This window comes from Cuculus canorus, chromosome 9, assembly GCF_017976375.1.
Source record: "Cuculus canorus isolate bCucCan1 chromosome 9, bCucCan1.pri, whole genome shotgun sequence".
In the NCBI taxonomy this organism is placed as follows: Eukaryota; Metazoa; Chordata; class Aves; order Cuculiformes; family Cuculidae; genus Cuculus; species Cuculus canorus.
The window spans coordinates 9252926-9277716 of record NC_071409.1 but is presented as its reverse complement, the minus strand read 5'-3'; the positions used below and the strand labels follow the sequence as shown (position 1 = coordinate 9277716).

Sequence of the window (24791 nt, the reverse complement as noted above, 5' to 3'; positions counted from 1 at the left end):
GGGTAGAGATGACACGGTTGTTTTTTTCTTGATGTCCAGCTGCCTGCTCTGTTACTTTAGGTGAGTTGTAAAGCTGTCATTTACTCCATCTGTACAGTGATGGGCTGTGATAGGTGACTGCATCGATGTTTAGGGAATGCTTTCGTAAGTCAGACAAGGAATGGTTAGGGCTGTGGAGATACATGGATATATGTTTTGTATGTGTGCTTATGATTATAAACAGGACTTGCGTGCGAACTGCTTTCTAGAGGTATGCTTGTTACCTTAATGCTGATGAATGGCGGGCTGAATGCTCTTCTTCTTAGGCAAGAAGTTGTTATTTCTGGAAATAAAATTCTAACATGTAATTTTAAAGGTGATATAGTGAAGGTGTAGTTTTGTGAGGTGCCCTTGTGACATCTGAAGGGTCCAGAGGCTTTATGTGAGGGGGTATGCAGGGTATGAGACAAAAAACCTGATGATTCCAAAACGTTAAATGGTGTGAGCGTTTGCCAAAATGTTGTTCACAGATTTAAAACTCTCTTTTTACTGCTCTTTTCAGGTAATATTTCAATAATCACATTACCAGTTTCCAGCACCAACTCCCCAACTAAGATCTTGCCAAAAACCTTAGGACCAATCAATGTGAATGTTGGACCCCAAATGGTAAGTTTTGCAACTCCGGTGATGCTGGCTCGTGTAACTCGCTGCATGGCTTCCTGTTGATGTAATATGGAAACATGACAAACAAAGCTGTGAGCAATGCTAGGAACTCACCGCTTCCTGCTGCAGCCAGGGCTGCTGGAGTGCCCTGCCTGGACTGAGAGGTGTGGGTGCAGCTTGGCATGCCAGGACTGCCCCTCACAGCTGCGATCGTGTATGTGACCTTAGGGAATGCCTGTGGCTTTGAGCGGAAATTGGAACAGCTTTGCCAGTTGACAGTTGAACTATTACTCAAAAGTCTATTAAGAAAATCTCATTAAGAATGTTATTGGTGCACTCTGAGCATTTTGAGTCATGTTCTCAACAGCATTGCCAGAGAATAAATGTCTCAGATGTGTTGCTAGATATTTAAGTTGTTTGAAGTACTTTTCTTAAGGCTGTTTTTTCCTGTCGGTGATAACTGTATGAGCATATGTATCTGGCTCTTTCAGGTATTTTGAATCTCGTTCTGAGAATGCTTTTTGGTTTTCTAGTGGCTGAAGAACTAAAGAGGCCATCAGGGAACTGTTTCAAGTAACCTGATGCCTGCTGGCCAAGCGCTTTGCCTGAGCGCATGAACCAGTTAGTGTGTTTTATAAGTAACTGTAGTGGGTCTTTTTTGCGTCAGCAGTTATGACTGTTCTTCAGTGGCTTTTATCCCAGTTGGACAGATGGGCACAAGCATTACTGCCAGGCCCCCCGAGCTGCATTCTCCACTGTGCAGAGCTCTCCATCTGCAATACCAGCCCCAGGCTGTCCCCTGGAGAACAGTGTTCCTCTGCACCCAGACTGCTGCAAGTATTTCTAGAGCAAGCGCCCCGTAGCATTTCTCTGGAATAGTTCTACTACAAAAGGTGTATTTTGTGAGTGCAATAAATAATAGCCATGAACAAGGGAGAGCAGCCAGGTAATGCAGTTCCTACTCTTAGGAGTGACTGCTCAAGGCCCTGCTTTTGGTTTAACTGAACTCAACTTATGGTTTAGGTTCTATTGCAGGTAGAAGTTGCAAAAGCTACTGCATGGTTTGAGACACATTTTATTGTATTTTATTTTTTTAATTCTTATTTTAATTTTAAATTTGTCATTGTTTTATTCAGTGACTTTGCAAAGACAGATCTCCTACAGAAACCATCTTCTTATTCAGTAGCCATTAACACAGGTCTCGTAAGACATCCAGTGCACAGCTGTGTTGTGTGGTAGGCTGTGTAGAAGAGACTGTTTGCAAGTCCTTAATGGTGGGGATGTTAACACTCCTTTGGCATCGCACCTGCGTTAGCACCATCCTGCTGCCATGAGGGTTTTTTGCATTTATGCAGCCATTATAGGGCACAGCCCCTGGGGCTGCTTCCCAGGGCCAGTGGAGCGGGCTCGCGGCTAGACGGGAACCACTGGGCTAAGTGCCCAGAGCAGGGCTGTGCGAGCGGTCAGATAGGCACAGTTTGTGGGCTTCTTGTGTACTAATGTCATGGTTTCTTTAGATTCAGTCTGTAGGTGTAGATTCAACAGCGTAAGCATTATTGATAAAATGTTAGCGCTTAATTACAGGGATTTAACACATCCCACAGATGCTTGTTTACTAAATTAGGGTGAGGTTTTCTTTTTGTTTTACGCTGTGCAGTGAATTTACACGAGTACTTCAGGCACACTGGAAAAATGTTTGCTCTTAAGAAAAGATGGGATTAGTCCTCTGAAAATACTCGGTGTAGCATTTTTGGGGAAGGCAAACATTCAGTGGTGAATTTAAAAGTGACACTGAACTAATATTGATTTGTGTGCTTGTGCCTTCTGTGGCCCTGCATCCAGGAACGTGCAGCTTGATCCATAAGCAGCAGGTGGATTTTTGTGCTTGTGCAGCCACTGCTGTGGGGAGGGAGAGGGCTGATGGCGAGTGCGCTGCCGGGGCCGTCCCCGCTAGATGGCACGCAGGGACAGAGGGAGCCAGACAGGTTGGCCTCGAACTCCCCAGCATCCTTTCCCACCTCGGGACATGGTAGTGGGTGTCACAAGAGAATTGCGAGGAGATTTGATGTAAAATACTCTTTAAAAATGATGTGTTTGATCTATGAATTACAAGGCATCGGCAGAGCAATGAGAAACCTCAGAGAGGATGGAATGTGGGTCAATGCATTTCAGTGTGCAAAATAGTTAAGATCTGTTCTCTCTGGCATGTCAGCCGTATGCTGGCAGAACCATGCGTACGGCACATAAAGGGTATTTACAGTGTTAGAAGAAACAGAAACGTCACTGAATTGGTTCAGCATTTGATTGGAATGCTGCATAGCTGATTCTCACTCACATGCTACTGTTACACCAGGGCTGGACTCCCGCACACTTTTAAAAACTGATCATTCTATCACAAAGTGTTTCTTACTTTGTGCCAATGGGGAAGAGTCGATACCTTTCCCGTGTGTGCGTGCAGCGTGTAGAGCAGCCGGCCAGGGAGCTTTGGTTCTCCAGTGTCAACCAGTAAATTAATACCCAACTTGTGTTTGGTTTGCACTTGTTTCTGTCAAGCTATCCACTTGCAAAAATAAATAAGATAAATTTATATCTTTAAGACAAAAAATACAGACATATCATCACAGTGTGGTATCAGCAGGGATGTGAAGGAGTGCTCAGTGAGCTAAGGAAATGGGAAGTTCTTCAGACACTACTTTTTCTACTTGCTTAAGCAGTATTAATGGGTACCAAACAAAGTGTCTGCTGTACACTAATGTGAGTGTTGGGTAAGGTAAGTAGTAAAGGAAACTACAAAGTTTATTGCAGTCCTTACTCAACATGTCATTGACAAATGGAGTAAATGAAAACGGAGTTTAAAAAAGTGAAATAAGGTATGCAAGTAAAAGCATTGTCCAAGAAGCTTTTGTTTTAATCTTGCCATACCTGAATAAAAATAATTTAATGTATGTTTTATTTTCAAGATTAACTAATGAATACTGTTTAATTTATAAATACTATCCAAATTCTTCTGGTGATTTACTTTAAAGAATGAACTTGGATATGATTTGAAAGTTGAGACCAAGTGTTTTAGCGTTAACGACTATTCTACACAGTTTCCCCAGGTTTAGGTAGATGTCAATTCTGTCTGTACTGGACAGACTTTATGTTTGTTCCATAGGTACAACGTTGTGTTATTAGCATGCCGGAATGCCTTGGCAACTTGTGAATGCTAGAAACTGCAACTGGTTTGCCTGCAACTCAGTCTGTCTTTAGTACCAAAGACAGACAATAAAAAGAGACAAATCCACGGGCAAGAAGGCTTTATTGATTACAGTGATCGAGAAGTTGCCTAGATGTACTCTGGGAAGAACAATGCGATGGTAGATTTATATGGGTGTAGCTCTGCCATACCCAGGAATTGTTTCTATCTGTCTAGTTCTTGTCTGTGTGAGTAATAGAGTAACATGGTGCAGTTAGAAACCTGAACAGCATTGTCATTACTCTGGTCTGTGACAATCTCCTGGGGACATCTGTGCTGTACATTTTGACTGCAGCTTGCACCTGGTACAAAATTATTGCTTTTATTCTTAGTACCATGCTTAGCATAAATTTGAGGCTGTGGTAACTGCTGTTTACTTGAGAAAGCTGTGTTTTTTATTTCTAAATTTCATAGATCATAAGCACATCACAAAGACTGAGCAATTCAGGGAGTGTTCTGATTGGGAGTCCATATAACCCAGCTCCGACCATGGTCACACAGACACACGTAATGGAAGCTTCGGGCTGGGTCCCAGGGTAAGATCCATGTTTTATTCAAAGCTGTTTGAGCATCTGTTCTGACCATTTCCTTCATTTATACTGTTGCATCTATACACTGGCTTACAGCTTCTAGTTCTTGCACAACTAAAAGGTGTGTGCTCTTCAGCCTCCTGGGCACTGCTAACATCTGGAGTGCACACGAAGTACAAGCGCTGGTCACTTCACTGCCCATTTGCATTTCGGTTTAAGGCAGTGTCTGTTTCTTTGTGGAAATGGAGAGTCCCAATTCCATGAGTCCTGTTAAAACAAGCCTTTATTTCTTTTCATAAATTTATAGTATATCCAAGGAGCTTTGCTGTTGAGCGTATCAGCAGGTGCCGGTGGGGGAGAGACTGTCAAAAACACTTCAGGAGGCACTGAAGAATAAACTCTGATGGAAAATTGTTAAAGTAATCTGCTGTATTTTTATTACTGTTTTACATTAGCAACAAGTTTTCATGGGGTTCTGAGGTGCTCCAGGCTAACAGGACAGTCTGTCTCTTCTCGGCAGATCTAGTCTTTACAGTATTTCATGGCTGGTTTTTCTAATACTGGTACTGTCGAGCCGATGTGTCTCCAGAAGCCTTGCTTCTGAAAATGAAGTGATTTGTTTCCCTGTCTAGGTTAATTTTTCTAATTAGTGATGAATGTCAGTAGTACTTTTCCACTTTGGAGGTGGGAAGATGGAGCATGTAGGAAACAGCAGAAATTCCAGTATAACGTTTGTGCCTTGGCTTTCTTCATTCTGTGCTGTAAGCAAGGAATGTCATGGGCTTGTACTTCCCAGTTGCTATGTTCCCACCACAGAGCCAATAAACTGCAGACCCAGCTGAGCACATGTTAAGCTTGATTTTTGTGCTGTGTGTTCATTTCCTGAAGTACCTTCTGAGTTTGCTTAATCTTGATTTTATTTGAAAAAGGAGTTATCAAAGACTACTTTGTTTCTATGAATTTTGTGAATCCTAGTTGCAGTGCATCAAGTTGCGTCACCACCAAGGAGAAGCACCACCTTTCTGTTTGTGTACTGTCAAAGTAAATAGACACGGTGTTTCCAATAAGCTTGGCTAATGTTTCACCCATAAAAAATGGCCAAGATCAATATTGATCCCCACAGAAGTCCATACCATAGGTCACATTTTCATCTGAAGAGCAGAGGTGAGGAAGGTCTGTGGTGTTGCTGAACCTCAGCGGTGAGCCATTGCTGAAGGCAGTTCCACTACAGGATTGCAACTCCAGACTCCTCACTTTACCCGTTATTTACTCCTCTTCACAGATCACAAATGGGTTTCCCAAATCAAATGAGCATACTCATTCTCAGGGCCCATAAAACCTCTGGCAGCCTGGCTTCCAGTCCAGGGGAAGCTCTTCCTTCACCACAGTTCCAGGGCCCTGTTATCCAAGGAAATGCTGTGGGAATGCGAGGTAAAATTGCAATTAGAACTTGTCTGGCAGTGAGCTCAGACAACCTGAAAGTCCTAACCACCTTCTCTCGTGTTTTGTCAAGTGCTGTGTGTGCTGTTTTTCCCTTTTCAGCAAACATTAGTACCCAGCTAGGCCCCAAATACAGTGACTTGATCAGTCTAAATATATACTCTTATTTTCATCTAAGTCTGGATTGTCTTTTCTTAGGGACAGAAAGAGGACTCGAGAATTTATAGAATCAGATTTTTCAGAAAGGTGAGTGTTATTGCACATAGATTTTCTGTATGCAGTCGTATCTGTTTTTCACTTCTTCACATCTCCGTCTTCCAGAAGTGCTAACGCCTCCATGTAAAAGCGGTGTTGTGTGTTATTCCTTGTAGTTCTAATTCACTCCTCTCTGGTTTATCATTCCCTGATAGATAAATTTGCTGTTACAGATGATGCATGAAAAACAATACTGCATCTTTAGGAACAGAATTGTTCTTGTTTTCAGTGTGACAAATACTTGAAAACAGATAATCTTTTCCTTCACTTCCTAAAGTTCTTTGAATGCATCCGAGGTGGTTTGATTTGGTCACGGATCAGAGGTTACTCACGTTGAATATCTGTGTAGTAATTAGGAGTGTTGGGTTTTTAAGTTTTCTGTTCCTTTCCACTCTTCCTTTTCTTCCATCCTCCCTTCCTCCCAATGTCCTGTTTTCTTAAATGCATTCAAAATTTTGAAAAGCATTCTTGTATTTTAGTGTTTTCCTTAGCTTGCTGCTGTTGACAGAACAGGCCTTTTTTCTGTAAAATAACGGATCTCCCTGAAACATCATATAAAACCACCTGGTAAAATTGGAATTAAAACCAACACCAAACCAACACAGCTGAGCTTTTCAAAGGCTTCCATCAAAATACTCATCCAGATCTAGCTGGGTGATAAAACCAATGGCTCCTGTTTTTTTTCCATGGCCATTATCTAAGCTCTTGCTTTTCTAGAGGAGGAAAGGGAATGGAAAATAACCCTGGCAGTTGCCAGTTAATAATTTGGCACCATAAACCCCAATGAATATGTACTTACTGTCTACAAAAAAGATTCTTGTTTCTCAGTCTTAACTGTGGTGGCACAGATATCAAACTTGGTTGTTAGGAGAGTTAAGGTATCTTCTGCTGCACTGTAAATAGGGACGGCTGAGCCTTCCTATTTTAAGCACAAACATGAGACTTCTCTGTAAATCTGGCTTCCAGGCACATAAACACCTTCTGAGGTTCTCCCTCCCTGCCCTTTCTTGGCTGTTGTTTTGTGAAACTGCCTAGAGATGAATTACAAACTCAGGTTTTTAAGCATCTGCCCAGCAGTGCGTGTGCAAATACTGTCAGTGCAGAAATTGCTGAGAAAAGGGAAAGGGCTTCAGTGTAACATTTTGCCAACTTACAAGAAGTAAACAACTGATTCAAAAAAGCAGCAAAGTTTTGTTTGATTTAGGTAGTACATAATGTTGTGAGTTCTGATTCCTGCTGCAAAAAGTAGAGGTTTTGCTGTGTAACAAAGTGGCTCATTAACATTCAGTGCATTAAAGTAATCACTTTTCTCCCTCCAGCAAGAGAAGCAAAAAAGGAGATAAAAACGGGAAGGGTCTGAGGCATTTTTCAATGAAAGTATGTGAAAAAGTTCAACGTAAAGGAACAACTTCATACAACGAAGTCGCCGATGAGCTGGTATCAGAATTTACAAATTCTAACAGCCACCTGGCTGCAGATTCGGTAAGCAAATATGTGTTGAAATTTTAGACCATTACAAAATTGTCATGGAATTGTGTCCCTTCTGTTTCTGCACTGTCCTGCCACACCCCCTACTTTCCTTCACTTGCTTAACAACTTCCTAATATAAATATTTACCCTCTGAACCTTAAAAATTTAATTAATAACATTTTAATGAAATAAAATTAAGAATTTAATTCCCCCTGAATTAAAAAAATGGAGAAGTCTGCCAAAAGAATTATCATTGAAAGAAGGCTGCTCTTGTACTCCCTGACTCTTGTCAGGCCTTTCAGATGTAACAGACCTGCCATGATGGGAATTTGCTGTGCAGAGGCTTCAAACAGACTGGGAGCTTCCATTTGTAACCAACCGCTCTCCTCTGGTATCCAGGCAGTAGCACTGTGTCACACCACCACGGTGACCTGAGCTGCCACATTGGCTTCTTATCTTGTGCTCTTCTCTGAAGGATGTGTTCTGTCTTCTTTTCCCTTTTGAATTCTTCTGTTGTAATCAATACTGTGTTGTTTTCTTAGCAGGCTTATGATCAGAAAAACATCAGGCGGAGAGTTTACGATGCCCTTAATGTCCTGATGGCAATGAACATCATTTCAAAGGAGAAGAAGGAAATCCGATGGATTGGCCTTCCTACAAACTCAGCTCAGGAATGTCAGAATCTAGAGGTAAGGTGAGGCAGACGGGAAATCCTGTATAGTTCACAGGCTGTGAGAACAGAGCTGCTTTCTTTTAGAAGAGGGTTTTTTCTCAATTTGAGCCTGATTGGTTTTGATTCTTGCACACCATGAAAATACATCTTTCGATATTTGAATACACTGAGAGGGTATGTTGGATTCCTTCAGTTATATTTAGTGTACATTACGTAAAGCTTAAAAATCTCTGTTTACCTTACAAAAATAGACATTGATTAAATCTTACTTTTAAGATTAACGCCTGTAGCAGCTTGAATTAACAAGAAAAAAGTCCAAAGGCAGCTATGCTTACAAATGGTGTACATTTAAAAGGAGGCTGACTTTCTATCGATTGCTGTACTTGGAAAGGCCAGTCAAAGGAAATGAAAAAGAAAAACAATTCCTTATAGGTTGTCAAATATTAATTATGAACTGGCAGGGAAAGAAATGAAGTTTTACTTATTGGTTATTTCCATTACTTTTCCAGCAGGCTAAGAGTTACTGTGGTTTTGCAGCAATGCCAGAATTCATGTACACAAATGCTGCTTGTCCTTCAGGCCAAATGCTCTATAAATAAACAGCACAAGTTACTGTATTTACTACAGTGTGCTGTAATGACTGTAAATACATCTTAATGTGTACTATATTTGTGAGAATTGTGACATTAAATATCTTAAAAGGTGGGTGAGGTGCCTCTCCAGTACAGAACGGGGGTGTTGTGCAGGTGCATTTACATCAATTGTCTTTCAAAATGGTAAGAAAAAAGCTTTCGCTATCCTTGTCCATTAGAGCAGCTTGGAAAATGAATCCACCCTGGGAGTGTGCATGTGCGCAGTCACTCCAGGCTTCTCTTTTAAAAACCTTACAGATAAAGCTGCTTTTTACATGATTCACGTGAATGCGGCATCTTCAGTAGGTTGTTACAGATAGGGAGCTGGAATTCCATCGTGTCATCTACAATGATCAGACACCACTCCCTGTTTCAGGCTCCAGTTCCAAAGGCCAAAAATGGAAGCCAGGCCTATTCTCCTAAAATGTGGCTTCCTGTGACATATTAGAAAATAATAGAAAAAAATAAAGCTGCATTCTCATGGTGTGAAAATCAGAATTAATGTTGCATTTGAAGCTGTGTACAGTGCCAGCTCTTCTTACAGAGTAATTCCTTAATGAGATTAACAGTACAAAAATGAGAAATCGGTACAAAAAAGCTTGTTATATAGAAACCGTGTCTAAATTATATCTGTAGTGTTTATTTGGCTTAAGAGTTAGACATTTGTCCAGCAAAGAATGTCCTCTACCAGGCTCTGAAAGAAGCATTTTAAACGTTAAAGTGTGGGGCAGAACCACCATAAAGCAAAACTGCAAATAAAATAGTGGAGGTCAGAGCAGCTGAGTTTTACAAGACAGTATTGTTCAGTTTCAGTGGCTGAATGAAAAGGGAATTTTAGAACTCAGTGGATTTGCTCATGTAATAAATGTTACCTCTACTCTCTTTTTGTTGCTGAAATCCTGTTAGTTTGATCAAGTCTCAAAGGAGTCCAGACATAAAGTTGGGGGCAGTGGGTAGACACTGGTGATCCCCAGCTGGGTCTGCACATACGCGTGGCTGCCAGGAGAGCAGCGGAAGGGGCACACATGATTCCACAAGAGGGTAGGGCAGGAGGGCAAACAAACCAAGCCCCAGAGCACCCCATCAAGCGTTTCATTTGGTGCTAATGAGCACTTGGTGCATGACAGGAAAGAGGAGGAATGGGTGGGGAAATAGTCCAGGCTCTTGTAATAAGTGATTCTTTACTGGAGTTAAAGTTCTTGACAAAGAAGTTACAGTTTGTCAGCCCTGTTGTGTGGAGAAACTCATGCGACTGCAATGAACCTGCTTGAAAAGGAAGGAAATACATGGCAAGTGAGTAGGGCTGAAAAGACTACTGCAATTTGCTTACTGTGCCATGGTATTCATCAGCATTTACAAAGAAAGAGTGCGTTTCTGTGACGGTGCTGGCTGCCCGAAGGAGTTCCTAAGCCTGTTTGGTTTGGTGCAGTGGAATAAAGAAGGTAACTAAGGAAATATCTTGATGTATTTACATTTGTATTTTAAGATAGAAAAACAGAAGCGGATTGAAAGGATAAAACAGAAGCGAGCCCAACTACAAGAACTACTGCTGCAGGTAGATTTAACTTTAATTATTTATTTTTTTAATAAATAAATGAAATTATCAAGTGCAAATCTGACACGTTGGAATTTCTGGAATTCTGTCTATATTTATTTATCAGCTCTGATGTACTGGAGACAGAAGCTTCACGCTTGTGACTTGGCTAGATTCTACCAGGGGCACCTCTTACCCTCCCTTTCGGGCTCATTTTTACCTATTGTAAAAAAGCTGCTGCATCTGCATGCCTCAGGCTTTTCTAAGTGTTCTGCTGGAGCTTTGTCAGTGAGAACGGGAATGACTCCCGAGTCCCTCTGAAGACTCCAGGTCCCCCCAGGGTTTCCTTCTCTAAGTAATTCTCACTGGAAAATTTCTCTTTGATTCAAAGCGATGCAATCTACAACTGCCCTTGTATAACTGTGTACCGAGTTGGTTTAGCGGAGATGATGGACATTTCTAGGATCCTAAGAGTCAAAGGCTGACAAATCCAGCTCTTTTACATCCCAGTGTGCGCCTTTGAGATAACTTGAGGTTTGGCTTTGATTACAGAAATAGATTTCAAATGCATCTTTGCTTGTAAAGTAACGCTTCATAACCACAGCTAGGGGCATTCTGAAGTGTTTTAATCTGTGTAGACTTGCAGTAATATAAATGCAATCAACCTTTTTAAGTTAGGTTCTCAGTAATAAGGCTCTGTTTTTGCCCTGGTGCAAGTACATGGCTACAGTTCGCACTGAAACTTCTAAAGATCTGATGCTTCTCTGTGTTTCACCACCAAAACTCTTTCTCTGCTTATGGTGCAATTCTGATTGTCTGACCTGATAGACTGTCAGCTTCCCTGAGAGTAACATGAAATTATCCTGGTGAAAATAAAGCAGCTCAGGCCTCTTAACTATTAGCCGGAGAATGGCAGAATTGCCCTCCCTTACTGTCTGCACCTGTCAGTATTGCCCAGTCTGTCCCTTGTCCAGTGGGTCACTCTCCCCTGGGGCTCTGTGAGTTCATCCTTCCCTCAAGCGGGGTAAGCAGTGCCTCGAAGCAGGTGAGTGCTCTGCCTTCCAGTGCCTCGAATAACACTGCCTAAACCCATACTTCTCCATACATACAGAGAGAAGGGTTCAGTAGAGCAAGTGGTGGGATGAAGGACAGCCAGTTAAAAACTTTCAGAGAATTCCAAACCTATTCCTTTGAGAGAGAGAAAAGAGGGTGATGGGTGATAAGGAGAACCACAGGCAGTGGGGGAATGCTGGCATTTCTGTTCACCCTGGTTTCAGTGTAACTAGCTCCTAGGCTGAGGTAAGAGTTTATATAAAATAACAGAGAAGACCTCTGACTCCAGTGCCCTTTCAAAAGGAAAGAGGAGCCCTTCTCCATCCAGCTTCCGTGCTCCTTCCTCATTTCTTCTCTCGGGATTGTGAGGGGGGCATGGCCATGAGGATAGGTATGAAAGATGGGTGTTTAAGTTCTGTTTCTGGTGAGCTTCACTAGTGCAACCGGGCAGTCAGGCCACAGCTTACTTTGTGACAGAAGGTTACTGCTAAATAAGAGCTATTAAGTTCCACCTCCTGGAAACACTGATGTCTGCTCTTTTATTGTCAGTAATCTCTTTCTTTCTTTCTACAGCAAATCGCGTTCAAAAACTTGGTACAAAGAAATCAGCAAAATGAACAACAAAATCAAGGCCCTCCAGCTTTGAACTCAACGATACAGCTGCCTTTCCTAATAGTCAACACCAGCAAAAGAACAGTTATAGACTGCAGCATATCAAGTGACAAGTGAGTGTCCAGAGTGACCATTCCCAGAGTTTTATTCTCTTTGTGGACTGGAATTGTTCTTTGAGCAAATGAAATAGTTCTAGTTTATTAGCAGTAATTATGTGTTTAAATTTGCTGCTGTCCCTTCAGGGTGTTATTTGGAGTGTTTTTTAACTAGTGAATGCAAGCACAGTAGTAACAGGAACCAGTTTCCCAGCATTGCTTTACAGCCAGTAGTTAACACGGGCTGGCTCTCAGTGCTGTGAAAGGCCCCTCAGAGCGACATGTCAAAGAGATCCACTGCCCAGGGAAAACAGCTGATTGAGATCATGCCCTGGGACAGCACACGTAACATCCATGTAACACAGAAGTAACATCCTAGAGGTGATAATAACAATGGACATCCTGAGAGTCCTGCAGCAACACAGGGCTCTGAACAGACTGCTCTGTGAGCTGCATCCAAACACATGAGATTGTAGCCAGGTAAATAGGTCAGCTCACAGGAGGAGCACTGCGTGTGAGAGCAGCAACAGAAATGTAAAAGAAGTAAACCCAAAATAGTGATTTTGGTGACAGGGCTGCAGGTGACCTGCACAAGTATTGGATTTAATACAAGTGAAGGTTCATGTTTAATGAAGCCTCTCTCTTCCCCTTTCAATCTATTTAATGAGGTAGAAAAATTTAAGAGTTTCTTCCTGCAGTGGTGAAGTTACTTCAATTGAGAAAGTGCCACATTAAGCCTTGGAGCATGCCAGTCGCAGGCGCAGAAGAGAAAAGGCATTTGCAGCACTTTCTTTTCTTTCAGGGCTCTGTACAGATACTGAAGAATCCAGACCTACCTTAGGGCCTACCAAAAAAAAAAAAAAAAGGCAAAAAAAGCACAGCTGTGCTCTTTGACAGCCCATCTCACTCTGACTTTCTCCATGCAGATTTGAATACCTCTTTAATTTCGATAACACTTTTGAGATTCACGATGACAGTGAGGTGCTGAAGAGAATGGGAATGTCCTTCGGGCTTGAGGCAGGCAAGTGCTCAGCTGAGGACCTACGAACTGCAAAATCACTGGTGCCGAAAGCTTTGGAAGGCTACATCACAGGTAAGTGAGATGAGACTTTGAGATATTTGTTCTTGATCACACTCATAGCATTAGTTAACTGCAGCCAACTGAACAATACTCACCTACACAGAGAGTAGGTTATGATTGAAGTTTTATGGACAGTTTATATGGAAGTTTTAAGGTTACACTTGTCCTTTAAACTTGATTCACACTGACTTATAGCAACAAACTGCTGAGTGAGCTGCATTATGAAGATATTATTTCTTAAATTACAAAATTGACAGCTTGAACAGATTTTCGTGAGTTAGTATTAATTTTGAATAAGTGAATGTATGGAGGAGCAAACTGGAAGAAGGCAGCTCTTTCCAAGGTGAGGAGCGAAGAATAAGAGCATCTTGAACTGGTTGAACGTAATCTATGTGTCACCCCCAGGCCAGCAGGTGCCAATGAGAACTGAGCTCCTCTAAGTAAAACCAGTGGCTCCAGAAGGTTCTGGAAGAACAGAAGTCTCTGTATTCCATGCAGAGGCTTTCACTTCCCCTCCTTGCGCTGTTGGAACACGTCATGCTTAGACTCAAGCCTAAGTCTCACACTGAGACTCGGAACACATGCTCTGTGAAAACAAACCTGCACTTGGGGCAGCCTTACTGAAGCCATCCAGCTACTTTCTTGTTCAACTGTTCTTGTGTCTTCTGTCCTCATAGCTCACCCTAAAGCTGCCAGTTCCTGAAGCTTTCTGTCACATTCCAAAGAGTTTGCTAGCAGGAGCCGCAGCCTTCCTAGCTTTGCTTTGTAACATCATTTAATAACTTGGTGCTAACAAGTCTCCACAGCACAAACCAAGGCAGCCTGTGAATCCCAGTGGATGGGGAGGCAGTTCCCGTGGCTGTGCCGGCCTGCTTGCCGCAGCCCCTGCGCAAGGCAGTACGCTGCCAAATCTCGAGGAGCCAGAGCTTAACGAGAACACGGAAGGGCAAATGAGAAAGCACATGTAACAAACACATTCAGTTATTCCTCTTACCTGCTCTAATAGAGCAATTCTAGATGAAATGGGAGCAGTACAGTCTCATTTCGCTGCTGTTGTGCTCTACAGAACAGAGCTTTGTTGTTGGGGATAGAAAATAATAAGGACTGTAACTCCTTGTGCCACCAATGCAGCTGGAGCCACGTGCAAGCACCATGAAAAAGAACTGGACAGTCCTGATAACTTTGATTTTCATTTTGTGTTGAGATGGAATTCGGGTAGGTCAATAGAAACACCTGATCTAAGAAACAAATTAAAAATGCTCCCCACCCCCTAAACAATCCCATAATTGGGGCTGTGGGCTTGGTCTGCTGATGCTCTTGGCAGAAATGGTCATAATTGCAAATGAGTGACAGGCATTACTTGGTAGGGAATTTAAAAACAAGTACTGTGAAGGGTGTAAGTAACCTAGTCACATTCTTCAGAGGGTCTTTAAGTACCTCAAGGAATTTGGCATTATTGCAAGACCATTTTAATCCTAGAATCTCCTGTCCCTAGGGCGGAAGCTTATGCATCCCACATGCAGTGTACAACTGGCTCTCTTGTTCACACTCTTGGCAGCAGAGGCTTGCGTGGTCTGTTCTTGTCCACAGCTGACTGCCGTCTCCATTCAGTGTCAGAAGGGATTAGGAGTCTGCATTACAGGCAGCTGTGAGACCACCAAGATGAAACTGCCTTTGGCCATCGGAACAGGCACAGCTGAAACACCGGCTGCGGCCTCGCGGCAGCATCGCCCATCCTGACAAGTGCAGTTCCATTGATGCCTTCACCACATGCGGCAGCAAAGCATTTGGAGCTGCTGGGGCATTTGATAGGGTCAGTCCGTGGCACTGCATTCCCACCAAGAAGTCCAAAACTCCTTTTCAGGAAAAGCTCCACAGAAGTAAACACTGATCTGAGTGTCAGGGAGTGCAAGGCTTGAGGGCATCCACGAACACTGGGTGTACCTATACGTAATTTAATCTTGATTAAACAGCACGTGTCTACAGTAGAAAATTGACTCAAGCTGCTGGTACCTTCTCTTTAACCTAGGAATCCTGACTGCAAGGACAATGCAAAGTTTAAGACTGTAAAAGTAATAAAAGATTAAGTAACTACCAATACGATTGTGCTTTCTTCTAGATATGTCTACAGGATTTTCATGGATAAACCAAGGGTTACTTTCAAGTTCAGCACAAGCAGTTTCACATTTAGAGGCAGCAGGAGGCACTTCTGACGCTAAATCAAGGTAAAGAACATATTTTTGTACTTGAGGATAGTGCTCTATCCTTGTGGTACTTTCGGTGCCCTCACTGTTCCGTACCATTGACATGCAGAGAGTGAGACGTCTTCCATTATGGTTGATTTTTGATTGTGAAAAAGCCTCTTATTTTGTCTTCCCTGATAATTATATTTGAAAGGTCAGGTCATTGTGCTTTGAATTTTGAACATACAGGCTATTACGTATCTGTGTTTCAAAAGAATGGAATCTCTTCCAAGCCTTTAATTATAAGGACAGTTTTCTTGATTAACCTTAAATTCCTGCCTAGGCATGGACTACAAAGAGGTAATTACATGTGGAGAAAAGGCTGGTAATACTTCAGAAAGATTCAAAAGAATGCACGGTGTCTAAATGCACTATGAAAGCATTTATGTTTTCATGAAAGAAGTTCAGTCCATGCAATCTCATCATAATTTTAAATTAAAAACCAACCTACCAACCAAGGAACAACCACCGCCACCAAAAACCCAATCCAAAAACCACCTCAACAACCATACGTTGCTTGGAGGTTGCCTGCACCTTCAAAAATGGAAGGAGGCATTATTCTGAACAGGTTCTTCCTCATGTAATTTAGTAGCTTAATTTCATACTGCAAACATTTCTATTATTGACAAAACTGTGATGGATTTATTCTGTATGCTTTCTCCGCCTTGAGCAATTCTACGCTTTAGGAAGAATAATCTTCTTTCTGTGACTTTTCAGTATCATGGCAGTTGTCATAACCATTAGCTGTTTTAAACATAAAACTTTGGGTTTTTCCCTCATTAGTAGTGTTTCTTTAATTAAAGGAAAAGCCAGAGGCCAAAAAAGGAAGCTTAAAACTCCATGAAAACTCCTCTAAACTTGGACATTTCTGTTGTTTTGCTAGTGAGAACCCAGGGTTGTGTTTCGATGCTGAAGTGGCCTTAGCAACTGGGCAGTTTCTTGCCCCTAGCAGTCAACAGTCCAGCAGTGCAACTTCCCGCTACTCTGAATCACGGGGAGAAACTCCATGCTCATTCAATGATGAAGACGAAGAGGATGAAGATGAGGATTCTTCCTCCCCAGAATAAGGACAGTAGAAAATGGAATATACAAAATGCTGCTCATAAATGTTCTTAATGGGAGCTCCTGTCTGGATTTTACTGAAGTTTCTTGCCTTGATCTGCACTGTGTTCAGTGAAGCAAAACGGAAGCTTCAAATAATTCCTCCACAGCTGAAATGGAACACTTTTTATAACTGAACACAGGGTGACACAGACACAGAGCAAAGTGGGATTTTATCAGCTATAACCAAGGAAAGGAACAAACTCCCTGGAGATTTGGCAAAGTAAACATCAAGTTCACATTTTCCATTTTGGGGCATTCTGTCTCAAGTCTCCATCTTCCCCTTATCTTTACCAGAGGGAGAAAAAACCAGATTCAGTCAATGAATGCCAGTTCTCGCATTGTCTGTTGGCTGGGCTACCTTTAAAAGAAGGGGGAGAGAGCACGCACGAATGCGCTAAAATAGCTATTTAAAACTATCTTATATGAAAACTGTTCTAGGGAAAAGGGGCTGTTAGAATGTTTGCTTTTTCTGTCCAACTTGCTGTATAGAAGATTCTTAATATAAATTGCAAGTGATTAAATGAATCTTGAAATAGTTTAAATCCATTTTAGCTACTCTAAAAGTAACAACAATACATCTCTTTTGAAAGGGTTCCTATGTTCATTTATACTGCAGACTTTATTTATTATAAATACGTGATTATTCTTAGCCATTATTAAGCAGTCAGTCAGGATAAAACCAGCAGTATTCTCTGCGCCAGCTTTTACAGGGAAAAAGAGTTTTAAAGTTGTATTTCTAGTTTATGGTGTGTTCAGTGCAGCTTCTCCCTTACTGCTCTGACTTTATAATCCCTGGGATTTTGTAGCATGTGTTGGTTTTTTTAAAAACAGTGGCCTCTATGCCCAGGCCCTGGGGCAGCACGTGTTCCAGGCGTGTTCAGGGCGTGGGATTTTAAAGTCATGGGCTGAGGTTCTTTGGAAAAAAATTAAATGTCACCAATCCATCATTTCATGTTTGCATTTTGGTCAGCTCGGGTTGTGGCAGATTGGCGTTCTTAAAATGAATTCTGCACTCACCTTGACGTGCTTTGAAAAGCAGCATCAAACCACTTCTTAAAATAATCTGTGGCTAAAGTCACACAAATCCCACTGAGCTGCTAAATCAGACTGGCGCAGGAGGCTCCCTGCTCCACAGACACCGCATCCAAACATAAAGACAGTTTAAAAATCCCTTGAATACCAGAGCAAAGTACGCTGCAGCTGGACCCTTCCCATGGTGTTCCAACACCCAGTATTTTAACTAGGCTTGAAGTTAACTATTTTTAATTAGGTAAATCCAGGTTAAAAGAGCATTACTGCTTTCTGGTTTTTTTTACTGTATGTAAATAGTTGACATGTTTCTAAGAACTGGGTGTGTGGGCTGTCGGAGCTCACACCCTGCGGCTCCAGAGGCAGCATGTGATGCTGCTCCTTGCCTGTGGCAGCAGAGCATCCCTGACGGCTGCGGCCGTTGCTCCGGCAGCCGTGGGTGCAGCCACCCGCTCCTTCCCAGACAAGCCTGCGCTCGGCCCCCGAGATCCAAAAGCCAGTGAGATCAAGGGCTCCGGCTGAAAGGTGACTCCCGGTGGTACAGGAGTTGGCACACGACTGGCGGCGTACAGGACAGGGAAACGGTGAGGAACAAGCACAAACAAGCAGGCCTGCACATTTGCATTAGAAATTAAAGCATCCAGGTAGAAACTCTTTGCAGGGAGATCAACCTTCTGCATGTGAGGCACCCAATTATTTAGGCACCGCTCCTGGTGGAGCAGGTGGAGCCATCGAGCTTAGCTGACACAAATGAGTTGTAAGTGCACAAATTAAAAGAATTCTTCTATGCCTACTGTGTCGTTCACCCTCTGGGCGAGACTGTGCGGTCTGTCCTGTGCTCCTGGCTCAGGCAGCAGCAGGCGGAGGGATCTGCCCCACCTCACCTCGACCAATTCTGTAACACTACCTCCATAGGAAGAAAAGCTTTACAAATACAAAACAATGAGAGTCAGTGCCCCGGACTGACTGTGGAAATAAGAGATGGAGAGGGTAACAGACACTCCAGGCATGTGACTGTGGAATTGTCAGCTTCACGAGTGACGTTTAATTTAAATAGATAATTGCGTTTAGTCTTAAAAACCCATTGTTTTTTCAAGGCTTCTCCTGTCAGTCCCCTGACACTGGAGAGGGCAGATCAAAGGTACCTGATCTATGCAAGAGCCCAGTGAACTCATTAATGAGGGGAACATTTTCCAAAGTTATTCACACACACACACCCCAGTATCTGGGGGCACCTTTACCTTTATATGCTTTCTTCACATTTCCCACTCAGGAGGTGCATAAAAAGAAAAACCAGCAGAACACTATAAACAATTCCTTTGAACTACAAGAACCTGCAAAAAAAAGCTTCCTGCCCAGAAATGGAATGTGTTAGATTAGGAATCGCTATGCTTTTCTGCTTTACAGGAGGGAGATTGTCGGTGATCTTTCCCTTCCAATCGATGTCTGTTTCCTTCAGCGCAGCCGAGCACACGGTTCCAGGCTTGCAGGTGCACTTCAAGCAATCACTTTTTTTCATTTTTAAGTAAACTACCGAGGAGCCCATAAAGAATTCTTTAGACCATTGAACCAAGATTTTAAAAGTGATTTTCCCTGAACTAGTTGAACACAAAAGATAAAACAAGTTAGAACAGTTAGAAGAGGCTTGAAAAGGAAATTCCTTCCTTGGGATCCTTTCTGCCAAGTTCCAGTTGAGATGAAGTTCCAGCGAAGCGCTGTTTTCATGTGGTTACACTGCAGACTGGGAACTAGGAGGATTTTGGGCCTTATCCAGCCATAGTCACTCATGTATGATCTCGGGTGAACTTTGCAATCATTCTGATTAATCTTAGCTGACGTATTTTTTAAAAACAAAACAACATAAAACCACCCTCAACCAAAGCAGGTAACGCAGGGCCTGACAAGGCAGCCACTGCACCTGCACTGAGCTCTGAGCCCCCAGGAGTACCAAGGGGATGGAGCTCAACCACAGCTCATACAAAGCCAATGGCAGTAGTTGTGCTCAGTTGCTGCAGCGCACAGGCCTCCCCTTCCTCTGAGAGCCAGCAGCAGGCGCTTTCCAGGCTCAGCTGGGCGTTAGCAAGACTGGTTTTCCATTTTCTACACAGTTACCATCATCCTCTCCTGTCTCCTGCAATACCCTTGGCATTCATTGCTATGGAACCAGCGGCCACTGGTGCCAGATGGTATCGTAAGACAAAGTTAACGCTTCCATTTTCATGCGTGCCACGTTTCTGTGTCTTGGAACACTCTCTTGGTTACACATTCAGAGAGTGCTTGGCTGCAAACAACACAATGCTGGGTGTAAATGCTTTCATATCTATTGCAGTAGACAGCTTTAGTGCTGGAGCTACTCTCGTGTTGGAAACAAATCTAAATTTGATTTAGAAAAACTTGTCAGCGCCACAAATAAACCAAAAAATATGAGTGGGAGGCGGCATTTTTCTATTATGTGGAAATCTGGCATAATGTTTGTGGATTTTGTTTTTTAAAATTGTATGAAGGTGCCAGTTTTCCCATTTCCACACTGGGATTAGCAGCAGTAATCCCTCATCCAACAAAGTGTCTGTATTTAGGAAAAGGCTGAAGCAAATTATACCGCTTATATGAAGCTATGATTTTAACTCGCTTCATTGAACCTCGTACCTGCCACACTGCAGTTGCTTCCATTTTGGTGAAGGATTTTTTGTTTAGTTTTTTAAACTCTAGCTTGCCACTACTGCTAATCCTGAGCTGCTGGGAAGTGCTGAGTGCACAGAATGCCCCTAGAAGGACTTGTCTGATCAACCAACTCACCCTCACGTAAAAAGGCCTCATAACCACATTTTAATCCCTTTTTTCTTAAGAAAAACAAACCCTTCGAGTTCATGCATAAAATGATGCTTGAATTTAGAATTCCATAGTTAAAGTTTGAAACATCAACTGCTCTTTCTTCTGACCGTTTCCGCCATTTTAACTCAAGAGCATGGCTGAAATTTAACCACATATGAACATGGGGCAGTACTCATTTTTATAATTATCTGGCTCTCTTCAGCTGAAAACCATCCAGGCAGACTATTGAGAAGACTGCTTTTAGTGAAAGACATTTGGGATTCATTGGAAAACAAAGCTGGTAACCACAGGGCGCAGGACACAGCAAACAAACCAACTCGATTATCTTCTGTCTGACCCCCTAACTTGCAGCTTTTCATTCCTAGAGTCTCTTAGGACAGAAGGGTTTTAAAGAATGAGATAAAACAGTGCTGGGAAAAGACTATATCAGCATTTTTCAAGATTTGATTTAAAAAATTCTAGCCAAAGCCTTACTTTGCAGTGCTGACCTTCTGCTTTCTACAGGCACGACTCATTAAAAGACACACCACAGCTGAATTCTTCCAAGGCTTAGTCTGTTCTACAGCTGAAGGCATCTCAGCCATCAGAACTGGGCAGCGGAGCCTGTGGCCGCGTTCCTGATGAACTGGGAAAGGGCTTTTGGTTTTCAAAATATGCCCCTTCTTGAATTCTGCCCTCTAAAAGCAATATGCCAATCAATCAGCTGTAATAGGTTATCACATACCTGCACCTGTAAGCATGTTAACAGTGCTAAAGACTTAATTTGCTGATTAGGTGTTCATATAACCAAATCCTGATACCACGAAGCTTCTGGAAATGCTCATTCCTTACACTTAGCCAAGTTCTCAAATCAGTCTCTCTTCCCCATTTAGCTGTTAGAATTCAGTCTGGTGAGAGTGTTTTTAAGAGGCTCCAAGCAAGTCTTGTCTCCTGGACCCAGGGATACTGCCAAAAAAGTGCCCACAACTAGCACTGCTGCCGGTTGTTCGCTGCCCTGCTCCGCACTGCCGTCTCTTAAGTCGCTGTAGAGCTGCTCAGGCTTTGCAGTGTCTGCAATCTAATTACCTGAGTCAGCATCCCTGGGTACCTAATCCAGCTGGCAGTGACTGTCACAGGGGATGCTGAAAAAGCTGCATAGTGCAGCTATTCAGAGAGCCTGTATTCGTTCAACATCTTTAATATACCTCCCTTGTCTGGCCCATCCCAAAGATCAGAGCAAACCAAAATGCTTTCTTTTTGCTTACATCTTTTTGACAGTACCCAAGAATCCAACATTTAGGATATCCACCCTAAGCTGCAGGACACCAAAAATCCTTGCTCAGAAGAAACATCTGAGATCTAACTATCCAGATCCCAGGAGAAAACCATCCACTTCATTACAATATGGAGCAAAGGATAAGCTTCAGTTTTTCCTTTTTCCACCAACAAAAGCAGGCTGACTTAGATCAGATCAGAATCGGAAGGAGGGCCGTGATAATTCCAAGCAGATACAGGAATCCCCCAGTAGCCCAGACTGGCAGCTGCTCTTCGTATTCTGTACTGGCTGGAACACGTGGCACCCACTTAAATCTTCTGCCTTCTCTAAATGCCATGCTTAAGTACTCTATCCTTTACAGGCAAAGGGCTGTAGATCTGTGAACACCATGGGACAGCAGGATCCAGCTACATCGAATTTTGATTTACATGTAGATGTAAATCAAGCCCATCTACACTGTAGACAGGAAGCTTTCCCAAGACAGAATGAGTCTTTAACAGTAACTTGGTTTTAGCCTAGTCTTGTTCTCCAGGCTAAGTGAAACAGACACTAATCCCCAGCGCTGTCTGGTTCTTGTGCCTCCCATGAAGCGGCAATGGCACCACCAGGGCAAGGCAGTCCAGAGAGAAAAGAAAACCCCACATACCCATGGCCCTTCCCACTGAAATGTTTAGGTGACGTATAATTATTATGAATGGCCACAAAAGTTAAAAGCAGGAAAGGTTAAGCCCACAAAATCAGCCTCCAGTTTATTCGGCGGGTTTGTTAAATCCATAATGTAACTAACTAAAAATCAGTAGCCAATTGTTAGGTTGTGCTAAGGCAGGGAGACTGTTGATCTCCCAGACCTTCCCTCAGAACCACCAGCTGAATTGGAGCCCACCATGCAGGTGTCTGGCACCTTCCCTTGTCTCTAAAGCCAGGCTGTGCAGATGATAAGCACTGAGAGCAGCCTATGCCACTGTTACGACGCTATCTCACTGAAACCTACTGCAAAAAAGATCAGACCTCCTTTGAGCAAACCGGCAACACCTGGGATATGAGCTCGTCCTTGTTCCTCAGGCCCTGGCTGCAAATGCCGTGGGACGAAGGCACCAGCCTTTGTACCTGCCCACTCTGCACTGCGCCAGGAGTAACAAGCCAGCAAGTCCAGGCATGGTTTTCCCCCCAGTATGTGTCTGTTGGCACCTCTTAGGTGAGGTGGCAGCAGGTCAGTCCCTACCCAAGGAGCTGCAGCGCCGCGGACACGAGCCAGTGCTGCAGAGCCCCTGCAACAGGCAGTGCATGAGAAACACCTTGCACCCTCCGTCCCCCCATTACAGAGGCACTTTTGAACATCTACCATGTTCTACATGGAATTAAGTTGTAGAGACACTTGCTTTTTATGCCTAAAATGCAGAAACCACCTGAAAATTCATTAGTTTTTCCATGAAATAAGACTTTTTAACTTCTTTCCTTTTTTTTTTTTTTTGGTCTAAGGAGGAAGCCAGTGTGGGCAAAGCAGTTCTCTGACCTCATTCAGTGCTGAATTCAAAGGAGTGTTGGCAAACACGGGGCGGGGGGTGGGGGAGAAGATCAGGCACACTGACAAATCCAATTTCCAAGGACGCTAGTGATATGGGATTTGAAGTTTTAATTAATTTTTGATCCCCCCATCTCAATCTCCTCCCTCCCCCCAGATTTGCGTCGGCACAAAATGTCACCCAAACACTTGGGCTGAACTGTTTCTCCCTTTCCTTGTGCTGAACTCCTGTGTCTTCAGCAGAGTCCAGGTTGCCCATTCATCTTTTAAACAATTTGCTGCATATTTTTTAATTCTCCATAGATTTCTCTTTTTCCAAATACCTTTAAATTATAAACTAAAGTTTTATTTTTGCAGAAAGACTGCTATGAAGCTATGCTGATTTTTTTTTTGTCCTGATGAAATAGTGTTAATTTCTACTACCACACTGTGCGTGGCTAGGAGTAGTGTGAAAAGAAGGTGGTAGTACTGCGTGTGCTTTAAATGCTGACAAAGATATAAAGAAGAAATGCATACACAAAGTTTTACTTTCCTAATAGGAACACTGGCACTAGCAAATAGTATATTTGAATCAATAGGAAATACTACTTTGTAGCAGCAAACACTTTGTAAATAAAAACTTGTTATTTTTTTAACGGAAATTTTATAGAAGAAGCTATTTCTGTATACTCAATTGATCCCACATTTACTGAAAATGCTGCAGGTGGGAGGTGTACGCTGCAAAATGGGGGTGGGGAGCAGCCAAGTCCAACTGAAGTAAAAACCGTACCCTTTTGGAGAAAACCACACGGATGTCTGTGAACTGGAAGGTAAAGGCTGAACTGTAGAAGAACTGAATAAAAGAATTTCAAGGCAATGGGATTTGGCGTGTTTTTGAGAAAAACATTGTGGAACAAAAAAATAAAGGAACCCTCAGTTTACAATTTAATTTCCAGGAGCTACTGCATCCTTTGGTGTTGGGAAAATATATACAGAAATCTAGCTATCACAGCCCCATTGGTTAGTTCACCACTCAGAGACACTTAATGTGTTGTTATCCAGGGAAAGACAGACTAATGAGATTCTTGCATTCTGACAGAGTAACTCACAAATGGTGGGAATGTGCCTGTCCCTATCTCCTCCAGCCATGCACTCCATCCGTACCTCGGAAACAGCTGATCCATCGCCACACCAAACTGAATGCACATTTCATACAAGCTGTTTCATTCTATTTTCTTAGAAGTGTTGGGTCTTTCTCTTGAACAGTCAAGCCTGTGAGGAAGGAATGCACGGCGTTCTCAGGTGCTCTATTTCCGTATACTGGGTGCTCCCCTTGTGTCTCACGCTAAAGCCCCTGTCATGGGGGCACCCTTCAAACATCAGCAGGTTTGGAACACGTATCCTCCCACCCACATCCCTGTATCTTGTTAGCAAGAATCCAAAGGCAAGGAATTTAGGTAGCAGTAAATACAGTCCCTCTTCATCACCTGTATTGGTTTTCCAACTCCACAGAATACAAAACCAAACACCAAGTCATTTCACAGTGCTCATTTTTCCCTGTCTGCACAGAAG

At 42.7% G+C, this 24791-nt stretch overlaps 1 protein-coding gene across 6 annotated transcripts in view; it reads left to right on the top strand.

Moving 5' to 3' along the window:
* Positions 1 to 24295, top strand: part of TFDP2 (transcription factor Dp-2) — a 52235-nt gene extending 27940 nt beyond the window's left edge. For 5 of the 6 annotated variants that reach the window (XM_054074400.1, XM_054074403.1, XM_054074401.1 and 2 more), the window contains 10 exons: positions 542 to 645; positions 4295 to 4416; positions 6049 to 6096; positions 7425 to 7587; positions 8118 to 8264; positions 10367 to 10435; positions 12041 to 12192; positions 13101 to 13267; positions 15375 to 15480; positions 16382 to 24294. In XM_054074400.1, the coding sequence (XP_053930375.1) occupies positions 542 to 645; positions 4295 to 4416; positions 6049 to 6096; positions 7425 to 7587; positions 8118 to 8264; positions 10367 to 10435; positions 12041 to 12192; positions 13101 to 13267; positions 15375 to 15480; positions 16382 to 16565 (1262 nt within the window). In that variant the 3' untranslated portion in view covers positions 16566 to 24294. Of the gene's footprint in view, positions 1 to 541; positions 646 to 4294; positions 4417 to 6048; positions 6097 to 7424; positions 7588 to 8117; positions 8265 to 10366; positions 10436 to 12040; positions 12193 to 13100; positions 13268 to 15374; positions 15481 to 16381 lie in introns of all 6 variants that reach the window. The other variant, XM_054074402.1, reaches the window with a different exon arrangement.
* The last annotated feature ends 496 nt before the right edge of the window (positions 24296 to 24791 follow it).